At 33.8% G+C, this 19,458-nt stretch overlaps 1 protein-coding gene across 4 annotated transcripts in view; it reads left to right on the forward strand.

Annotated features, from left to right (window-relative positions):
* Positions 1–19,458, forward strand: part of cpx (complexin) — a 148,578-nt gene that overhangs the window by 85,437 nt on the left and 43,683 nt on the right. For all 4 annotated transcript variants that reach the window (XM_008201692.3, XM_015983536.2, XM_008201693.3 and 1 more), the window contains one exon: positions 1,547–1,614. In XM_008201692.3, coding sequence (XP_008199914.1) covers positions 1,560–1,614 — 55 coding nt within the window. In that variant the 5' untranslated portion in view covers positions 1,547–1,559. The remainder of the gene's footprint in view (positions 1–1,546; positions 1,615–19,458) is intronic.

A 19,458-nucleotide genomic window follows, 5' to 3' on the forward strand; every position in this document is an offset into this window, starting at 1 on the left:
TGGTAAGCTATAAATAAAAGGCATCAATAATAATCAGCTCCTAGTACTTGATCCTTCTGTTCACAAAGTAACCCTTCTGTATATAGTGCCTTTTAAATGAAGTAATGAGTTATGAAATGACATTTTTGCCCTTGAAAAATTTTTTTTGACGGAAGAAATTATTTTTGGTTGTTTAGGGCAGGGAGTAATTAAACTTTATATTTTCAACAACGTTTCGATTTTAATTAAATAATCATCAGGCTGCAATATTGATACGTCTTGCTTGAAGGTGTTCGTGCCATGTCACCTTCAAGCAAGACGTATCAATATTACAGCCTGATGATGAATTAATTGAAATCGAAACGTCGCTAAAAATATAAAGTCTAATTACTCTCTGCCCTGAACAACCAAAACCAATTTCTTCCGTTAAAAAAGTAATGAATTATTTAACGCACTCAAAACTACTACAGCTTCATTTACTAACAAAAAATTTAAAAAATCTTCCAAGTACCAATACCTTTTTAGATTCATAAAAACTTTCATATATTTATATTTATTTCCCTCAAAAGGTCCTTTAAGACTGATTTTTAAGATTTAATGCTCAGACATCTGAACTAGAAGACTGGAAACTTTAAAAACCAATCTTAAAAGACATTGTTTATGCAATAATGACAGTAAATGGTAATAGTTTTAACAAAAATTTCAACAATTTTAAGTATAACCGGAAGTTGTAATTCTTACTTCCGTACATTCGTAGCCCGTCCTTGTATTCCACAACTAAAATCAGTTTGTTAGAATATTTAGAAATGTTTATTTAAATTATTTTTGGTATAAACAAATAGAAAATAAAGTGGAATTTGATTTAACTGATTTGATTAACACTTCAACATATACTATTTGTTACAACTTTTACAATAACTACAACTATTACAACTGTTCTTGCACTTATACATGTTCTATCTAATTTTTTATTTAACATGTAAAAAGCGTGAATACTTTTGTTAACGTTTTTTTTCCAATTTATTTAAAAGAACTCAACAACAAAGCGTATTTAATTTATTACTGTTATTTAAATGTAAGCTCAGCTAAATTAATTTTGTTTATTGTGTTGGAGGATGTGCTCATACATACTCGTATCAGACGAGAAGAGTTCGTATTTAAGCAAATCAAATAATTTTAGCTTTAAAATTATCCCGGCGCATCCACCATTTTGCATAATGCGAATATAAAAGTTTACTTTAAAGTCTCGGCAACATTTTAATTTTTTATCCTTTCAGCTCGATAACATATCAGATTTTGTTAGTACATATTTTTAATTTCAGGAGTGTTGAAACAGGAACAAAACGTATTCGTGCAAAATATGATAAAATAATTATTGTATGTACTCCCATAATTACCGGTTCTGGTGTTTATGACAAGATTTCATGCACAGATTTGTAATTTACCCGTCACCGTAAATTAGTGTGCCATTTCGCATTAAAAATTATGTTTGCTGCGTTCGCATTATCTCTTTGCCGATTGAAAATGCATAATATTTGTTTAAGCAAAAAAAATGTTTTTGTTGCAGATAATCTCCAAAAATGGCGGCGTTCGTTGCGAAGCAGATGGTGGGGAACAAATTAAACGCCGTTAAAGGTAAATACAGTGTTAATATGTTGAAAAATCGCGCAATTGCACCGAAAGGCTTGTCGCAAATGCGGCCGAAGCGATAAATTAAAAGTGAAATAAACGTTACTGCTAAAAGAAGCGGCGAGACAGTGGCAGGACTGTGACCATTCCGAGCGTGGTTGTTTGTCCCGCGTGTGGCTCACAGTCTAAGGTAAACAGTAACAAATAGCCGCATCCGTTTGTTCAAGATTTTCTGTGTGACTTCTTTCGATTCCTCTAAAGCCCTCGAATAAGAAAGGCAAATACAATTTTCCAAAGTGAGCCTCGACATTGATTTTGCAAATTTTAACGCCGTACTAAAAGACCGCGTTTTTTTCTTCATCCGTCGAGAGGATACATAATTTATTCGGCTATCTCTAATTCAGGATAATCACAAGCAATTTGCTGTGTCGGTAGGGTTCGGAACGACCCCCACGAGCCCTTAACCTTAGCTGCGCGAAGCACAAAAGGGAGAGATAAAGTTCGGCGAGGGCACCGGAGGTTTATTAAAAGGGCACCCAGCGTTTTCACGAACGAAAAGCATATTTTACTGAAAGCATCGATTAATTGAATTAAGTTTCGCGAAATGTACGATTTCGCTTTGAAGATTTTGTTGAATAATTTCAATTAAATAATTAATGAATGATCGATTTGAGAAATTTTGAGTTACGCTCCATGAACTTTTGCTGTAATCCTATCAGGAATCGCTCGAGTTATTTTGTTGTAGTTTTAGTTTGATTTATGGCGAGGCCCTTTGTGTGATGTTGAAGGCATGTTTCGACCAGAACACAATTAATTCCAAAGCTGAATAAATTCGGGCAATGTTCACTTCAATTAATACCTAATTTGCTCGCTTCTCTTACTTGTTTCGGTCAATATTAATTCAGTCCTGTCCATTCGATACACAAACGATACCGATATTACCTCACATTGCTTTAGATTAGATTCTAATCGCCCGAAATTACCTATTGGTTTATTCATAGACATCTGCGTTTATCAATTTTTATCGAAGTTCGGAAGCTAATGATGATTTTTATTGAAAAATATGTCGCTTTGTTTGCCCTCTTTTCAAAACATTTATTCTAAACGTGATTGTGTTCAGATTTCAATATTTGGACAATCTTTGTTTGGCCAGGGATCGATTTTAATGAAAAAATACAAGCCCAAATAAAAACCGCTTCTGAAAAGAGATTCGATTTCATATGTGACAGTCCAGTCTTTTTTAAACGAAAATGGCAAATAAACTTGAGGTGAAGGCTTTCTGTTTCTCTGCACGTTATTATTTTTTAAGTTAGTATTAAAAAACTGTGACTTTCGTTGTAGAATCGAGTTTCATTCGGGAATACAATTAACTAGACGCCCCCTGGTGACGACATGTCGTACTTGCCAAAAACAGTAATTCCCCATTTAGGACCGGTTGCTCAGTTCGCGCTTAAACCAAGTTTAACTCTAAGCTAAGTCTAAGCCGGCACCGAGTGTTACTCACTTAAGAAATATCGATTAAGCGAAAGCTTATCATTGGTTTAACTAAACGGTCGATGTTGGCCGCTTAAGCATAGGCTTATCGCTAAACATTCTTAATATTAACGCCATTAATATACATAACTATATAATTCTATTGAAATAGTTAACAGTTGAATAAAAGAAACCGAAGTAGCAATTATAAGCACAAAGGAAAAAGTTTGGTCAATGTTGTTCAAAATTATAAACTAACACTGGATTGTAAAAAAATACTTGATTACGTTGGATAAAAAAAATAAGCATGGACCCAAATTGCACTAAGATTTAATGCTAATAATGCAACAGCAGACACCCGTATAAAGGCTGCAACATTACGAAAAATATGCGAAAAGAACTAATAAATTAATTAACTAATAAATTCGCTATTGAATTTGCTGATGATGCACAGAAACAGCTTTTTTAAATAAATTTCAGTTCAGTTTGAATTAAACTTGTGACAAACAAATAAAGTTGAACAATATGCAGAGGGTTGTGGCAAGAACATGTAAGTTATTATATTAAAAAAAAAAAACTAAAAAAAGTATAAAGACAATAATTTACTTATTTTTATTTCAGTATATTAAACTTTTTTTTTATTCCTGCAGCGAAATCCGACAGTCAGGGGAAAAATGATGTTAGAATTATTGATACTATATAATTATTGTGTGATTTCAATTAATGCACAAATTTTTAAACAGTTAAATTATTTATATAAAATTGTTATGCTTCAAAACTGGGGACGGCCAAGTTTTAAAATGCACAAAAGCAACAAATAAAGTGTGCAAATCAGTTTATTGTTGCGTTTTGAAAGAAAAGCCAAAAAAACAATTAATTGCATTTCTTCAGAAGAAAACATAATTTGAAAATGCCGCGCTTGAAAGAGTTCCAAGAAATAAGGAAAAGCCATTTTAGTAATTGATAATTTTATTGAGATACATTTTTAAACATACGAGTAAGATTCTTATTATAACGATATTATTCCTACAATGTACCAAAATATTGATAAATGATATGTTATTCCATCTTAAGCTAACTTTTGGCTTAGCTAAACTTTCCACTGAGCAACACAACTACGGTGTATGGTTAGTTTGAATTTAAACCGACTTTACATAAGCAAAAGCTTAAGCTCGAACTGGGTAGTCGGACCTTAATGAATTGTTTTGCAGTTCTGCAAAACAATTTGTTATATTGGAGAGAGTCAGTCTAAAATATGTGGTGGCAGATGCTAGCGTTGCCTTTGGTTGTGCGGTTTTTCGCGATTATAAAGTGTTTTTTGTTGGAATTTGAAAGTGGATTAAAAGTGAAAAAGATTTTATTTTTAATGACAAAGTGTTATTGAAACAATTCGTAAATAAAGACTATAAGCATTGAATCATAGCGGATAGTAAACAAATGTTAGATTAAAAAAACAGTAAATTATTGAAATGTGTGAATTTGAGGTTCAAATACTTGAAAGAATCCACAAAACTGTAATTCAGATTAACAACTGCTGATACATTAAATTAAGCACAAATTGTTCCAAAATGTAGGCTTTTCAATGTCATTTTAATAATTTTGCAACAAAGTAAGTCAACAGTCATTCGTTTTTCGTTTTTTCTCGTCATCTAAAGATACAATAGTTATTCCGCGTAGGTTATGCAATAATTGTGAAGCTCTTAACATTGGAATAAAAAATTTCCCGCCATTTATGGTTACTGTTTTCGCCTTCCAATGGTAATTTTGCTTGCGAATAACCGGTGCGAGGGAAATATTCCTAATGTCACTTTGGGTACTCTAGTAGATTCCTCATCGTGAAATTGCCGCTTCGAGCAGAGCGAAGCAATTGGCAGAAAAACAAATCACAGCGAAGGGACACATTACCTAATCTCATGACTCTGCTCGGTCCAAATGACCTATCAAAAAATAATTTTCCGGGACGTGTTAGAACGCATTAAATCCGGTGTTGATTTTGATCGAATCGACATAATTTGCGGGTGTATCTTGCCACAATAACACAACCGACGCCGTAATAATCTGATAATAGTCACAATTTACGTCCCGTAATGTGATAAATGTTGGAGGAGGGTTATTATTCGTGTTAACAATTAAACAATGTGGGCTGGGGCGAGTTTTTACTTTGTAGTTAACGAGGCAATCTTTGCAAACAACATTGTTGAAGCATAACCGCCAAATGCATACATCGCGAGCATCTGACTAATAAAACTTTATTCTTAATCTCATGTTTTATTAATGGCACCGGCGAGAGCAGCACGAAATAAATTTACTTTTTAAAAAGTTGAAGGGTCTTTATGTTTGAACGCAATGAGTGGTGCACTTGCAGCGTTGCAAATAAAAACCTGCAAACTCGTGATGCCGGGGATAAATTTAAACAAATCATTTCGCAACGTGATTTCATTTTACGCCGTTTATGTCACGGTAATGAGGCGTTTCCGGTTGAACTACCGCGCGATCGAATTTTTCACTTTTCGACACTAAACTCCTCCATTTTTCATTGGACTGTTGACCGTCGGAGCGTTAGATATTTGATGGATTCGTTGCCGGTTCAGCACAAATCTTCGTGATATTAGCGCTTCTCGGAGTGGAAATGGAATTTCTTTATGTATATTTATGCGGGGACATAAACTCGACGCTGGAAGTTTACATTGTGACTTGAAACGAGATTTACGAGGTTTGGAGTGTCCACCGATTAGAGCCTCGCTGAGCCGTTAAACAGAAATTAGTTATTTGGGGTCGTAACTCCCCCGCTTCTTATTATTGCGACAACGAGACAAGGAGTTGCGCCGATTGATGCCCCCGTTTATTTCGCGAAATTGGCGCGATACGAAACGTGATTCTTTCACATTTGGCCTATCCGTCGATGCAAAGTTCGACTTTTAAAGGGACGTTTTTCGGGACGTGACTTTGCCGATGACATCGACGTATCGAAAACCGTTCAATTCGCTCTATGAATCTATTTAAAATAACGACGAGTGTGTTTTTCTCGCGTAAATCGAGCAACTTCTGTAGATGATGCTGCGATTCTCCGTCTTGTTTTCGTTTTTTATCGCCGAACAAGGGATGAAACTCCCTTTTCTTTTTTAATATACCGGCTTCTGCTGACACCGTTTATTCGCCTCTAACCAAACTTTACTGATCCAATAAAACGGCGAGAAAAATCTATCCGAGACTTGATTAAGAAGATTCCCGATCAGTTTTAGGTGTAATATTTCCATATTACGGGGATCGGATAACGAAACGCGAACTAACATTATCGAAATAGCTAGTATAAGTTTCGATATCGGGCCGGGATTTGGGAAAAGGATTTTCGGATAGCGGGACACGGAGTTATTACCGTAAAAGGGACACGGTGACCCGAAATTCGCTTCCGGTGGCCGGGGATTTCGTCAGGGCGGCCGTTAAAAGGACGATAACTCACACAAACTGCTGCTAAATTTCATTCAAACATGGATTTTCTTAATCGACTCATTGCACCTTTAACCCGATTTTTTATCAAAGGTTTAAGCACGGTTTTGTTTTATCAAAATTTATTTTTTGTTCTAATTTTGAAAATTATAAACGACACGCGAACCCGGTAATATATTAGCTATCATCACGTGATATTTATTTAGTAGATACCTACTGATGAAGAATAAGAAAGTATAATTATACACGACGTATAAATAAAACCATCCCGTCCTCACTGGAAATTAAAAGAATGTCTGTACGTTATAATTTGTTCTAGCCTAGCAAAAAATGATAATTTTCCTAATTATTTTTCTATCTTAATTGGTGGATTTTGTTCCACGGGATTCCATTACATTACTGGATTCTCTTATTATACATAAAGGTAAAGATGAAATTAATTAAGCTTCTACAGGGTGTTTACGGTCTTGGAGTTGAAACTTTACCTTTTAAAACAGTGTAGAAATAGGCTATTTTATTATTGCAACAAATAAAAATATCGTAACCACGACAGTAAAAAGCATCACTTCAAACTTCAAAGTTTTGATATTGTCATCATTTTATTTGTCTTTACTTTGTGAATCAAAGTTGAATTATAAGTCAATCCCACAATATTTAATTTTGCAAACGTAATATAAAAGTGTCAGCGCGCTTTCGAGAAGGTATTCCCATCTTCATTGTTTATTTGTTAACCATTAATTAATTAGTAGCTCTTTCAAAACTATAAAAACGCCAACTTCCCATTTTATTTTTTTAAATAATATCGAGAAAATAGTAAAACATAAAGTGTTCAATAATTGTTCCGGTCGTGTGGCAATTGTCACAAAAAACGTATGTCTTGGGTAACTTTACAAAACAATGACAGATGACAGCTGTTAAAGCTGTCAGTGTCAGGACAAAAAATCACACGTTCAAGTGAGCTTGCAGAGTAAATTCTTGAACGTCTGCATATCATGATTTTCAATGTGATTTTTATCAAAAACTCCTAAATGCAAAAATAAGACAACATTTAAACAGTTGACAGCAAACCATATGAACTTATCACGCAACTTACGTTCATGCTAGAGAGAAAACCACAGCAAACCACGACCAGAACAATTATTGAACATTTGTTAGTTATTAATGATTAGATCTCTCATTGAAAATAAAAATTCCATTAGCTATTATTTTTCTAAAGAGCATGAAAAAATTTATAACAGCTAATACATTAAAATTTAAAAAAATACACTTACCAAGGAATCGTGGAATAAAACATTAACAAATTAAAAAACATTTTTTTGTTGATTACATTTGCAGGCTTCTTTTTAATATCTGAATCCTAGTTTATTAAACACTATTTTAAAACACGTTTCCCATAGCAACGTGTTTCCACTATTTTAAAACACGCTTCCGTGTTTTGAATTAAAATGTTCTCGCATACGCTCGTTGCATAACGATAGCCTTCGAACTTTAACCTTGTGTTTTCGCTCTCGTATTATTAATAACTATAAATGATCGGAATAGGATAAAATCTCGGCTAAAACATAATTTTGATGTGAGTGAAGAGTTAATGAAATTACTTTAAGAATTACTTCAATAAAGTCTAAATTTGTGGCTTATTCTATACCAAAAAATGCAAATGCGCTGTTGTCATTTTTTTCTACAGATCTGAAATGAGACATAAATAATAGACTCACGACACACAAATAAATTACAGGCATTAATTTTTTAATTGTAGGAAATATAAGGAAAAGAAAAATTTAATCAAAAAAATCCAATACAATTGAAGATACCTACCAAAAAATTAAAAAAAAATGTGAAAAACTATCCTGCAAAAAATTCATCACAAAAGTTATATTATGTCTTCAATGGTTTATGCCCTTTCAGAAACGCCCAAGCGACGAATTTGCTTACCGGCGTAGTTATATTTAAATTAAGTGCGCAAAGCAAGGGTTTATTGAGATTGAAACCTTTAGGTCGAGATAAAAAAATCATTCGAAAACCTTTAGGTCGAGATAAAAAAAAATCATTCGAAAACTCTTTGCAAACATAATATGAACAAAGCTTTTTCAATAATTTGTAGAAAAAAATTAATTTGATTTTTTTGTATCAAATGTAGTTCTTTCAACTTTGTTCTTTATACTGTTTTTGTTTTTTCTTAACTTTTTTCAATAGTGTTAACTTTAGAGTTTTAACTTTTAACTTTAGAGTTAAGTAACTCTGAGTCAACCTAAACTTGATGTTAACTTATAGTTCTATGAGCTGTAAAATGTCAGGTTATTTCGATATTGAAAATATGTTTTTTTACTTTAGTTTGAGCCTTATATTTAACTCGAAATTAACTCGACATTGAAATAACCGGCCTTAATTTCTGCCACTTATTCACGGGGGTGCGATTTCACTGTAAACATACCTAACAACTCAGCTTATTTTGTATTTTTTCATTTTGAAATGAGTAATAATTTTTTTCTACAAACCTTATAAAAGTGACTTGTGATGATCAAATAAGGACTACTGTAACTTTCAGTTATAACCTTAGGCAGCTAAAGTTTTTACTATGCTTAAGTAATAGAGTCAAGATGACCTCATTCAATAGTAATAGAAAAAGGCATTGATATCAAATTACCAGTGAATTAAACATTGCACAAGAGTTTCTCAAATTGTGCACTTGAAACAACCTCAAACACTACGTAATAACGTAACAATAATATTAAAAAAAAATCGTTACAAAGTATTTCATAAAATTAAACCTAAGTATTGAAAGTTTTATTTTGAAGTATAGAAATATGTATTTAATAGCCATATTGTGAGGTGACAGAAAAACCCAAGTGAACTTCTTAACGTAAACGGTACTTTAATTATGCGAACAGTTTTCTGAAAACAATATAAAAAAAGAACAAGCAATTACAATTGAAGGGTACAGGGGAAATTGACCTCAGCCCACTTGTTTAAAAAAATGAGGCTACAACTAAACTGGTATGTTTTTGTAAATACTTCCTGAGATGAAACCTTATAGTATCTGTTGAAGTTCACAAAAAATTGCATGTTGCCCTGGTTTTTCATTTAAACCTGTTTCAACGGGAGCCACCCTTTTATTCTTGTGTTTTTCTTTGGTATTTATTCGTTACTTGTTTTTATGAGTCGTTGGGCGAAATTTGGGCAAAGTGAACGAGCATCTCGAAGTTTCAACACCTCCGATAACTCGTGATTAGAAATCGGTATCGGAATTTGTCGGCCGGAACTTTTCCACTTTTACAGGCGAGCAGTGAAAAGTCTTTAAGACGAGCGAACGCATCCTGGTCTCTGTTTACGAACGATAAGAACGTCACGTTGAATGTGAGTGATGAGGTTCGGATGCGGTGGTGCTGGCGTACATTCTAAGATCACACATAATTCTTTCACGGGACGAGTAGTTAGAATGAACCTGTATAGGACCCACCTTTCCGCCCAGCTAGTCACAGACGTTTTCGTGGTGGCAGACGCGGTTCAGTGAGCATTTGGTGTGACGGTCGTCTGGATAGTCCTGATATCGTCTCGCAACTAGTGAATTATGGCTTTTATTGAAATGCTGTATGGGTCATTGAATAAATTGGTAATTTGCGCCAAATCGGCCGAGTTTTATCGCTCTTTATATATAATTCATCGACCTACATTACATTTTTTGATGAAAATTCTTGAGGGACTAATCCTTTGGCGCGTATGCAATAATCCGGACGCCAATTGTGCGCATTCCTTCACGTTCCCGCCAAGGAATTCCACTAGAGAGTGGATTAAAGTGTAAAAATGCGTCGAGGAATTTCCATCTACACCGAGATATTTTATCGCTCGTTCAAAAATTCACCTACGATTAATTAAATTGGTAAATGGAATCGGAGAACTTTATATTTAACGACACCCAATTCCGGGCGAGTCGAGTGCCGTCCTCCTGACTGACACTTTTAGACAGTTGAATGCTTCCTAGGTTCTGTTTATTACAGATAAGAGACCTACGAATAGGACTCTGATAGTGATGAATGCTTTATGCGAACGGCTCCTCTCTTTATCTACGCGGAGATGATAAATTACGAAACACATTATTAAGGAAAGCTTCCTACTTTACTTCAGCGCCTGATTTTTCCAAGTGGCAATCTCGAGAGACATCCACATTTACCTAAAGAGTTACATCACTACAAGCTAAAAGTCAACTAAATCAACTACCAAACTGGAAATTGATATGTTACTCAATTGAAGATTTTAGTTTCAATAACTGAAACGTTTTTTCCTCTGTTTCTAAAATTCTAGAATTACGAGTACACAATTTTTTCAAATGTGCATGGTACCGAACTGATAGCCATAAAGTTATGATTAGAATTACGGTGATTTTTAAATTAAAAAAAAAATAAAGGGTCGCTGATGCAACCAATTAACTTTTGATACAAGTCGACCTTAGAATTACACCCAAATATTCCTTAGTGGCAGTTAATAATCACTAGTTAACCGTATTATCTGTTGCCTCAATTTTTTTGATGTTGTTAAATAATTGTTAAATTCATAACTACATACAGATTTTTTATATCAGCTCTAGTTTTTGAGATATGGCTAACTCAAGTTAGTATTTCTTTAAAAAAAGGACGCAACTTTTAGTCATTTATTTAACTGCTGCCTCAAAACTTTTTACTGTTATAGAATGACTATTAGGTGCTGATTGCAAAACAGTCAAGAGATTTTTTCCTATCAACTCTAGTTTTCGAGATATAAGTAACTCATGTTACCATTTATTTAGAAAAGTGCACACAGCTTTTTTGTTGTCTCAGATTTTTTTTTATTGTTAAGTAATTGTTGGACGCTGATCTCAAAACTGCAAAGAGATTTTTTTTGTCAGCTCTAGTTTTTAAAATATAGCTAACTCACGTCAGTATGTCTTTTAAAAAAGGTCGCAACTTTTAGTTATTTACTTAACTGTTGCCTCAATTTTTTTGCTGATTTTAAAACAGACAACAGATTTTTTCTGTCAGTTCTAGTTTTTGGCAAATAGCTAACTTAAGTTAGTATTTATATAAAAAAAAAGACGCAACTTTTAATCATTTACTTAACTGTTGCCCCAAATATTTTTACTGTTGAATGCTGATTTTAAAACAGCTAATAGATTTTTTTCTCTCAGCTCTAGTTTTTGAGTTATATGTAGGTACAGCGACCAAAAATGAAAATGACGCGTCTACAAAAAACACGCCAACCGTACATTCTTGTATCAGGTACTCATTTCCTTTAGAAGATTTGATCAAAAAACATCTAAAATCCAAAAAACAAGTCTAAACTGGTGGTGTTTTGACAAAACAGACCTAAAAATCACAAAAATAAAATTAAACTGATGCTACTCTTTCACTCCAAGTTGTTAATTTTTGGGCGAAATTTCGTCAAAAAATGACAGAATTCTTAACACTTTTTTAGCGCTTTTAAACACGTTTTTTAATTTATTACTAAAATAAACACAAAAACTGAAATTCAAGAAAAAAATTTTTCTTTTTTTCAATTCTCGATTTTTTTAAAGCAGAAAGATTACTTCGTAATAATTGTCAAAAATGAGGCAAACAATCGTGGAAGAATTTAATTAATCGTCAATTTTGTTCATTAATTCCAAATGGAATCCTATACAAAATGAAATCTTTCGTTGTCTTCGTTTATTATACGGAAAATTTTAATCTCGCGTTAAAATTTATTTTGCCTCAACCGAATAAGCTAGACTTCGCCTCCTATAAAAAATCGTAACCACTGAAATAAATGAAAACAATGACTTAATAAAGATAAAATTTCCAAATATTTTATTTTGTTTAAAAAAAATGAAATAAAAGTTAATGAAAATGGAATCCGTCTTTTTCTGTATTTGTTTGTTATACGACAAATTAATAATTAATTCATTTTTTGGCACTATCTCAAAGTAAATTGGAATTTAAAAATAATTAATTTTATAATAATTTTATTTATCATTTGTCCCAACATACCATTTTCAAAAAATCCTTAATCACTTCAAAGGATGATGAACGAAATGTCGTACTTCTCTCAAAACTAGGTAACACATATTAACATTTATTTAGAAAAGTACAGATAGCTTTTTTAGTTCTTTGTTGCCTCAGATTTTTTTGCTATTGTTAAGTAATTGTTGAACGTTGATTTCAAAACTGCAAACAGATTTTTTCTATCAGCTGTAGTTTTTTAAATACAGGTTGATTCAAAAGTGCCGGGCAAACTCTCGTATGTTGACGTTCAGACGTTCAGTTAAGCACAAAAATGAAGCCAATTTTTTTATATACTTTTTAATTTGTTTTCCTTAAAAACGGTATCGATTGTTGCTCTTTTGTTTCCTAGGATGTCTAATTTACAAATTTTACACATCAGAAGATATTACTTGTCGATTTTTTCAAGACGGATTTGTTTAATGTTGCCAAAGCTGTCGTTTCCGATAAAAATATGATCTGAAGCACCAAAAAATTAACTTCAAAATTTAACTTTGAAGTTAAAGATGTTTGTTAAAGATTTTAAACTGAAAATCTGAGAATTTTTAAATACTGAAGGCGAAAAAATTACAAGCTAATTTTCTTTTGGGAATCCTCGGAATCGGAATTGCGAATTGTCTGGAACGGCTACAGGTGACTTGTCGCTTCAGTGTCTGAATTAATGTCAATTAAAAATTACTTGAATTGTCTGAAGCGACACTTGAACCAATTAAGAGAATAAAAAGTTAAAGTCGCGAAATTGTAGGAGTAAAAGAAAAAGGAATGAGCATTTAACATCAACGCGTTTCGTTTAAGGAAGAAAAATCTCCTGATGAAGAGCACGTCCTTAGTGAAGTGTAACGATCGAAGAAAATCTTTGACGTTTTATAAATAAAATCCTTCCGTCCCTTTTGTGTAAGTTGGTTCGGTTCTACATTGTCTAATTTAATTGGTTCATGTAACAAAGTGTGTAATTCCCTTTGACAATCGGAACGATTTAGTTGCTTTCGTACAGAAATTTTTTCAATCGGGCGCTCGAATCGTGTTATAAGCGTCCGTCTTCGTATATAGACGGCCTTAATTCTGCATCGGGGCAATAATCGAATAAAACGGTGCCGGGAAATTTAATACAATAAACTAGTAGTGTTCAGATAACAGCTTTGTTAATTGCAAGTAGCGATGAACGCAGGAAGGAAGCGACTGCCAATCGTAACTTCGTTACGTGCAGATTACTAGTTGGATGAAGTGATGATTGGACCCTTTGATTACGGCGGCAGCCAAGGCGCAGAGACCTCGCCTCGTATCTGCATTTTTACCTCGTTACCCGGAATCTGAGCCTTCCAATTAGACGCGAAAATTACCAAAGTCGGCGTTTTTTACACGCTCGCACGCCCGACTCATATTGGAATATAAGGAATGCAATGATCCACGAAGCACGTCGCGGAATCCGACGAAGACCAATATCTGAACCGCGCGTTATTAAACGAAAGGATATTGGGAAGTAATCGGTATTCAGTCGCCGGGCGATTATCCTAGCTGAATTAATTTGTCCCGAGTCCTTGTTAAAAGTGCCGCAGAATTGGATTTGCATTTCGATCGACGGCGGCGGGATTATGATAAATTTCATCCAACGTCCCTGTTTTCGAATACAATTAAAAGCTCTCTCTTCAATTGGCGCGTTTGTCCAATTTCGAGCGCAAACATCAAACAATTAAGAAAACTCACGATCGTTTCCGCGCTAATCCATTAAATCTATCGATACTTGGTGCAATCCGGGGGTCACTCTCCATCAGGCTATGATTGCGCACTTCCATTATATCCAATTAAAGCGACATTACCGAGCTAATGCACTATACACGTAAGGCGAACTATTACGGAAAAATATTCGGACGTTACGTAACAGGTGGGCTTCTTCGAGACATATTTCCGCCAATCAAACTCTCACAATAACGAAATTTTATGTACTAATCAAATCAAGTGCTTGCTTAGGCGCAGCTAAAGGAATTATTAGCTTCGTCCTGACAGACAATTGATAGTACAACAACAGCTCAAACAAATGATTGTGTTGGAATAGACCAATTAATTATTTATCTATGTGCTGTGGGACTCATTGTTTAAGTTAAATTCACACAAACTTCAAAAATGACCAAAAAACAATGTCCCGTTTGCTTTGTGATTCAAATGTAATTTTGGCAAACTAATAAAATTGTAAAAATCTCGACGCGGGTCGTGTCCCAAATTTAATAATGTTGCTAAAGCTAAATCAAAAATTAAATTGCTGAGAGAAGGTTTAATGACTTTTGTTAAAAGAGCAACGACATAAAGCACATTCACTTTCACAAGTGGCAGTTAATGAAATTTTGGCCGAAAACGTAGCGGCAGAATTGGAAATAAAAGATATACTTGTTTAAAGATGATTAAACACTTGTAGTTAAGTCTCTTGGTTGGTTTTTGGGTCCAAATTCGATTTAAACTTTTTAAAAGCTTTGGAATGCAGTGAAAGCGCCTCTGTTGGGATATCAACTCGTCTAATTCTCATTTCAAAAAGAGTTCAGCAATCCAGCATATGTTACTGTAATCAGATCTTCAAACTGAATTTTACGTTAACTGGGCTCCGTCTTTGTGTTTTGTTTGACAAACTATTGAGGAAGAGCTTTTTCATCTACGGCCCAAATGATTTTTTAAGCAAATACGTGAATGCAAAATTTTATTCTATTGAGTAAAATAACAAAATAACTAAATGAATTAATCTTATTAATTAACATTTCTTTCAAAATATTCGGTTTTTAATTTTTTGTTGTTGTAAACAACTGAAGTTGACGAGTGTTTTTTTGATAATTTCGAAAATTTGTAAATTTGTGATGTTACTTTTTTATCTTAGTGAATTTGTCTGTCCCGTCCGTTATTGCAAATATTTTACATGTTGTTTTTATTTCTTACGTCCTAAAACAAGACCAATAATTTTTAATCTCCACTGTCTAATTTTGATATTGTTAAAGTCTTTAATAATTTAAAACTCTGTGAGACACAAGATTTTTTTGTCCTGTCCGTCATGTGGACTCAAAAAGTAAACGAATCAGAACTTGTTACACATTGCCTTGTTCTAAGATTTCGTGGTTTCAAAAATTCCATCAAGTTCCATCTTTTATATCAAAAATAACTGTTGGAATTAGTGCATTTTAAATTAACAGAATTTTAACACGAAAGTTTAACGATAAAAATTTGAGGTCTTTTTTGTGTCCCGTTCGTCATTAATTTGTATTTCTTCTTTTGCAAACACTTTGTATATTTCTATTAACTGTTTCAAAACTATATAAACGCCAACGTTGCATTTTCTCTCAGTATTAGTTGCTGTAATAATTATTTATGCACTTTAAAAATTTTACAATTTTATCAATTTTATAAAAAAAAATAATTTGGTAAAATGCGACTTTGGCGTTTTTACAGTTTTTTACAGACAGCTTATAAGTTCCTAAAAAGAAAAACTCACTTTTACTGATAGTGTTCATAAAAACTGAAACTAAAATCTAGACATGTGTGCAGAGAGTCCGTTAAAATGAATGGTTGCTTTATTAATGCGTATAAGAAAAAAATTGATGATTCCATTAAGATTGTATTCAAGGAAAACGAAAATAATTCATGAACTTTGGCATCCTCTAACTTTTAAACGGTGTTTTTAAATTCTGATTCCTCTTTGTTCCAACCTTTTCCTTAAACACTGTATATATGTAACCACTGCTAGTCTTTATTAAGTTATTATTTATTGAAACAACATTAGAAGACATTTTCATGTATTTTTCTGTTATAATCTCCATAGAGTATGTAATTCTTCACCAGCTGTCACAATTTATTCGCGCACTACTCCTGTATTTCACTAAGTTACGAATTAAATTTTTAATTAGTGTGGATTTTACGAGTCTATTACGAATTTATTCGCTTGCTCCGAGAAATCTACTGTTAGAAACAATTTATCTTTTGCTTTCGTTGGAGTGAGTCTATTATATTGCTTCTGGGAAATACTCAGCCGAACCAATTTGTCAAATAATTTCTCTAAACAAAGAGAAATACATCATTTCTACAATTTCTAATCTTTTTGTTAACTTGTTTGCTCTATGCACTCGAATTATAAAGAAATTTATCATTGCAGCTAACTGTCAAGGTTAAGAGAGCCTTAATTCCATAAATCATTCATAAGTAATGAACAGTTGTTTTTAACCACAATTTTTTTCTTGGACCGATTTTGTGAATTGTACAAACATTTTTCTTCACGTTTTGACGTTGCGGGCTGGGGCTTTCAATGAAGAGCGAAGTCCGACACTAATCGGTGGAAATAAGTCCAACCTTTCAGGTTTTGAATCGTCCGATTCATTGATGTGCACTCGCCAGATTACGGCTTTAATTTCATCTGATCGGTTTTGGACAAATCATCGTAACGTGTTTGTCATACATGGACGCTTTAATCGTTTAACTGTGCAATTAAACACGGTTCAATGGTAACAGAGAGCTGAAGCAGCGGTCACGTAAACTCTGCATAAAGAAAAACAGCGAATCGCATTTTATTCGTCAGAAGTTAGCTGTGTGCGGTTTACGTAAGTAGTTCCACCGGTCCTCTCCATTCGTCGCAAACTAAAGCAAATACAATAAAATCAGATTCGCTACAAGGACGTGATATTTCTCACGTAGCTGAAATTTATTTGTAGTAAGCGTCGCTGGAATAAAACAAACGTCGGATTCGCGGGCACGTAGATCCGGTACTCCCCCGAAAATTTAAATAGGTCCCATAAAACCGGTAATTTACGATTCGCCGACTTTACCCACCGGGGACTTGACGTGCAACTGTTCTCTGTCGTCGCCAAATCGATAATTTCGATGGAAAAAATCATCAATGATGTATTATTAGGCGACGCACGGCGAAAAGCCCGATTTTAATTCTTCCGCTCGATCAAAACCGTACGAGGCCATTTATTAAACCTATTCCGCATGTCACTGTGGCCAAATACGATTTTTCATGGTGAAATACGCGGTCGCGCAACCCTCCCTCTTATGGTTTCTGCACACAACAATACCCCGATCCTGCGATAATCTGTTTATCAACGGCTAGCACGCGTTAATGCATTTTTCATGCCAGGATGCATTTATTGACGGTCGGGATTGCTGCTTTTGTGCTAATAACACTCCCGAAACGTCGAAGATAACTCGGTCGTGTTGCTACGACGAAAATGCATCGAATTCGCTTTAGGAAGGTGACGCTTCGGTTGCATCTGTGCAACCGCACCGACAAAACAACCAAGATGGCTTTAATTGGTATCACTGTATTTAACGAAGTGGAGAGAATTCGCTGGATGCGCCAGCTAACCATGTTTCAGACAAACATAAATGGTGGATGCGCCGGGTCACAAGAAACTATTTTTCACAAGTGCGAAAGTACTTCACAACATAATTAATTTTAGTTACGTCTGAGAACTTGTAATCAATTACAATTGCAATTAGTTGCTTTGGCCTAATGCATCTATTTTTTAGATCGAATTAAATTAAAAGTCCATCGAATAATGAATTTTCTCTATGTGTTAAATTTTGACCACCAGAATTCCTGTTGAGTTTTTGAAAATTTTAAGCCCTGTTGAGTCGTTTTTGAAGACATTTTTTATTAGGCGGTTTAAATATGTGGCGCATTTTCGTTGAGATTCTCATATAGGCAAGAGATAAAAAGCCTTGTCTTGTAATCCACATCAAAACCGAGGTAAGATGCCAGTTTCTTGAAGAAATCTAGGACAAACCTATGCTAATGAGGTCAAATGTTGACAAGACTTTCATGTTCTATTTTAGTTAAAAAGGGCAACACGGCAATTATGTTAAAATCTTCTTGTTAAAAGTTAAGGTCTTGCCAAAAGATAGTGTCCAAACCCAAAAGAAGACTAAATAGCTTCAGACTTTTCGAGAGTAAGTTCAAGACCGTATATCTCAAGATTTTCAAGGCCTAGATCAAGACTTTAAAAGTCGGGGCCTTAACTTGTCTTACGTACACCTCTATCTTATCACACTTCGCCGCAAAATTAAGGGATAATAACTAAAATTTAATATTTTTTGAAAAGTATATTTGAATGTGGAAGTTTTTTATAGGCACTGACATAAAATAGTTTTTTAAGAACCTATTTTCTTACAATCTGCAAAAGACTTCTTGTAAAGTCCTTCGAGGATTTTCGTGGGTTCTAATTTTTATTCCTGGGTTGTCCCAGATGTGCTTAATCGGGACGAGATTCAGACATTAATCCCTGTTTCGTTTTTATAACACTTTTAGAAGGATTTTTTTTAATTTCATTTTTCATATCTTTCTTAGAACTAATCCAGTTTTGGTTAAGATGTGGTAAGGAATAAAATTGAGACCAACATTGCTTATTTTTTACCTACTTAAAATAAATTAAGTCAGTGAAGGAAGAAAAAGTTTAAACTAAAACATCGTTAGCCCTTCCCTTATATTGCGATATTTATTTGCGTTTCAGTTTCTTGAACCAATAAACAAATTGTATGGAAATTAAAGGATTTGTTTCCCTGTTGTGATCGTGTCTAGATAGGTACTCACCTAAGAGTTTGAAAAATATCAAAAATAGAATGTAAGTGTGAATACCTAGTTAAAATTGGAACAAAGCTACGGATATGTAAAGGTTAGGATTAGAAACGACATACAATAAAAGTCCCGTCCTCGATAGTTCGGTTATTGTCGCTAGAGAGCGCAGTTGTTCCATTACCGTCTAAGTTTTCCGTGCAATGAATTTGAAAAAATGGTTGTATTTGTATAACGCGGTTAACACATAACAAACAAAAATAATAACGACAGATAGAGCATTAAATTCTCAATACTAAGGCATAAACATAACGCAATTTTTTTTCCTAAACTATATTCAAAAAAAATTCGAACTTTTACCAATGTGTTTTCTGTCACAAT

The sequence above is a fragment of the Tribolium castaneum genome, chromosome 2 (genome assembly GCF_031307605.1).
Source record: "Tribolium castaneum strain GA2 chromosome 2, icTriCast1.1, whole genome shotgun sequence".
Taxonomy (NCBI): Eukaryota; Metazoa; Arthropoda; class Insecta; order Coleoptera; family Tenebrionidae; genus Tribolium; species Tribolium castaneum.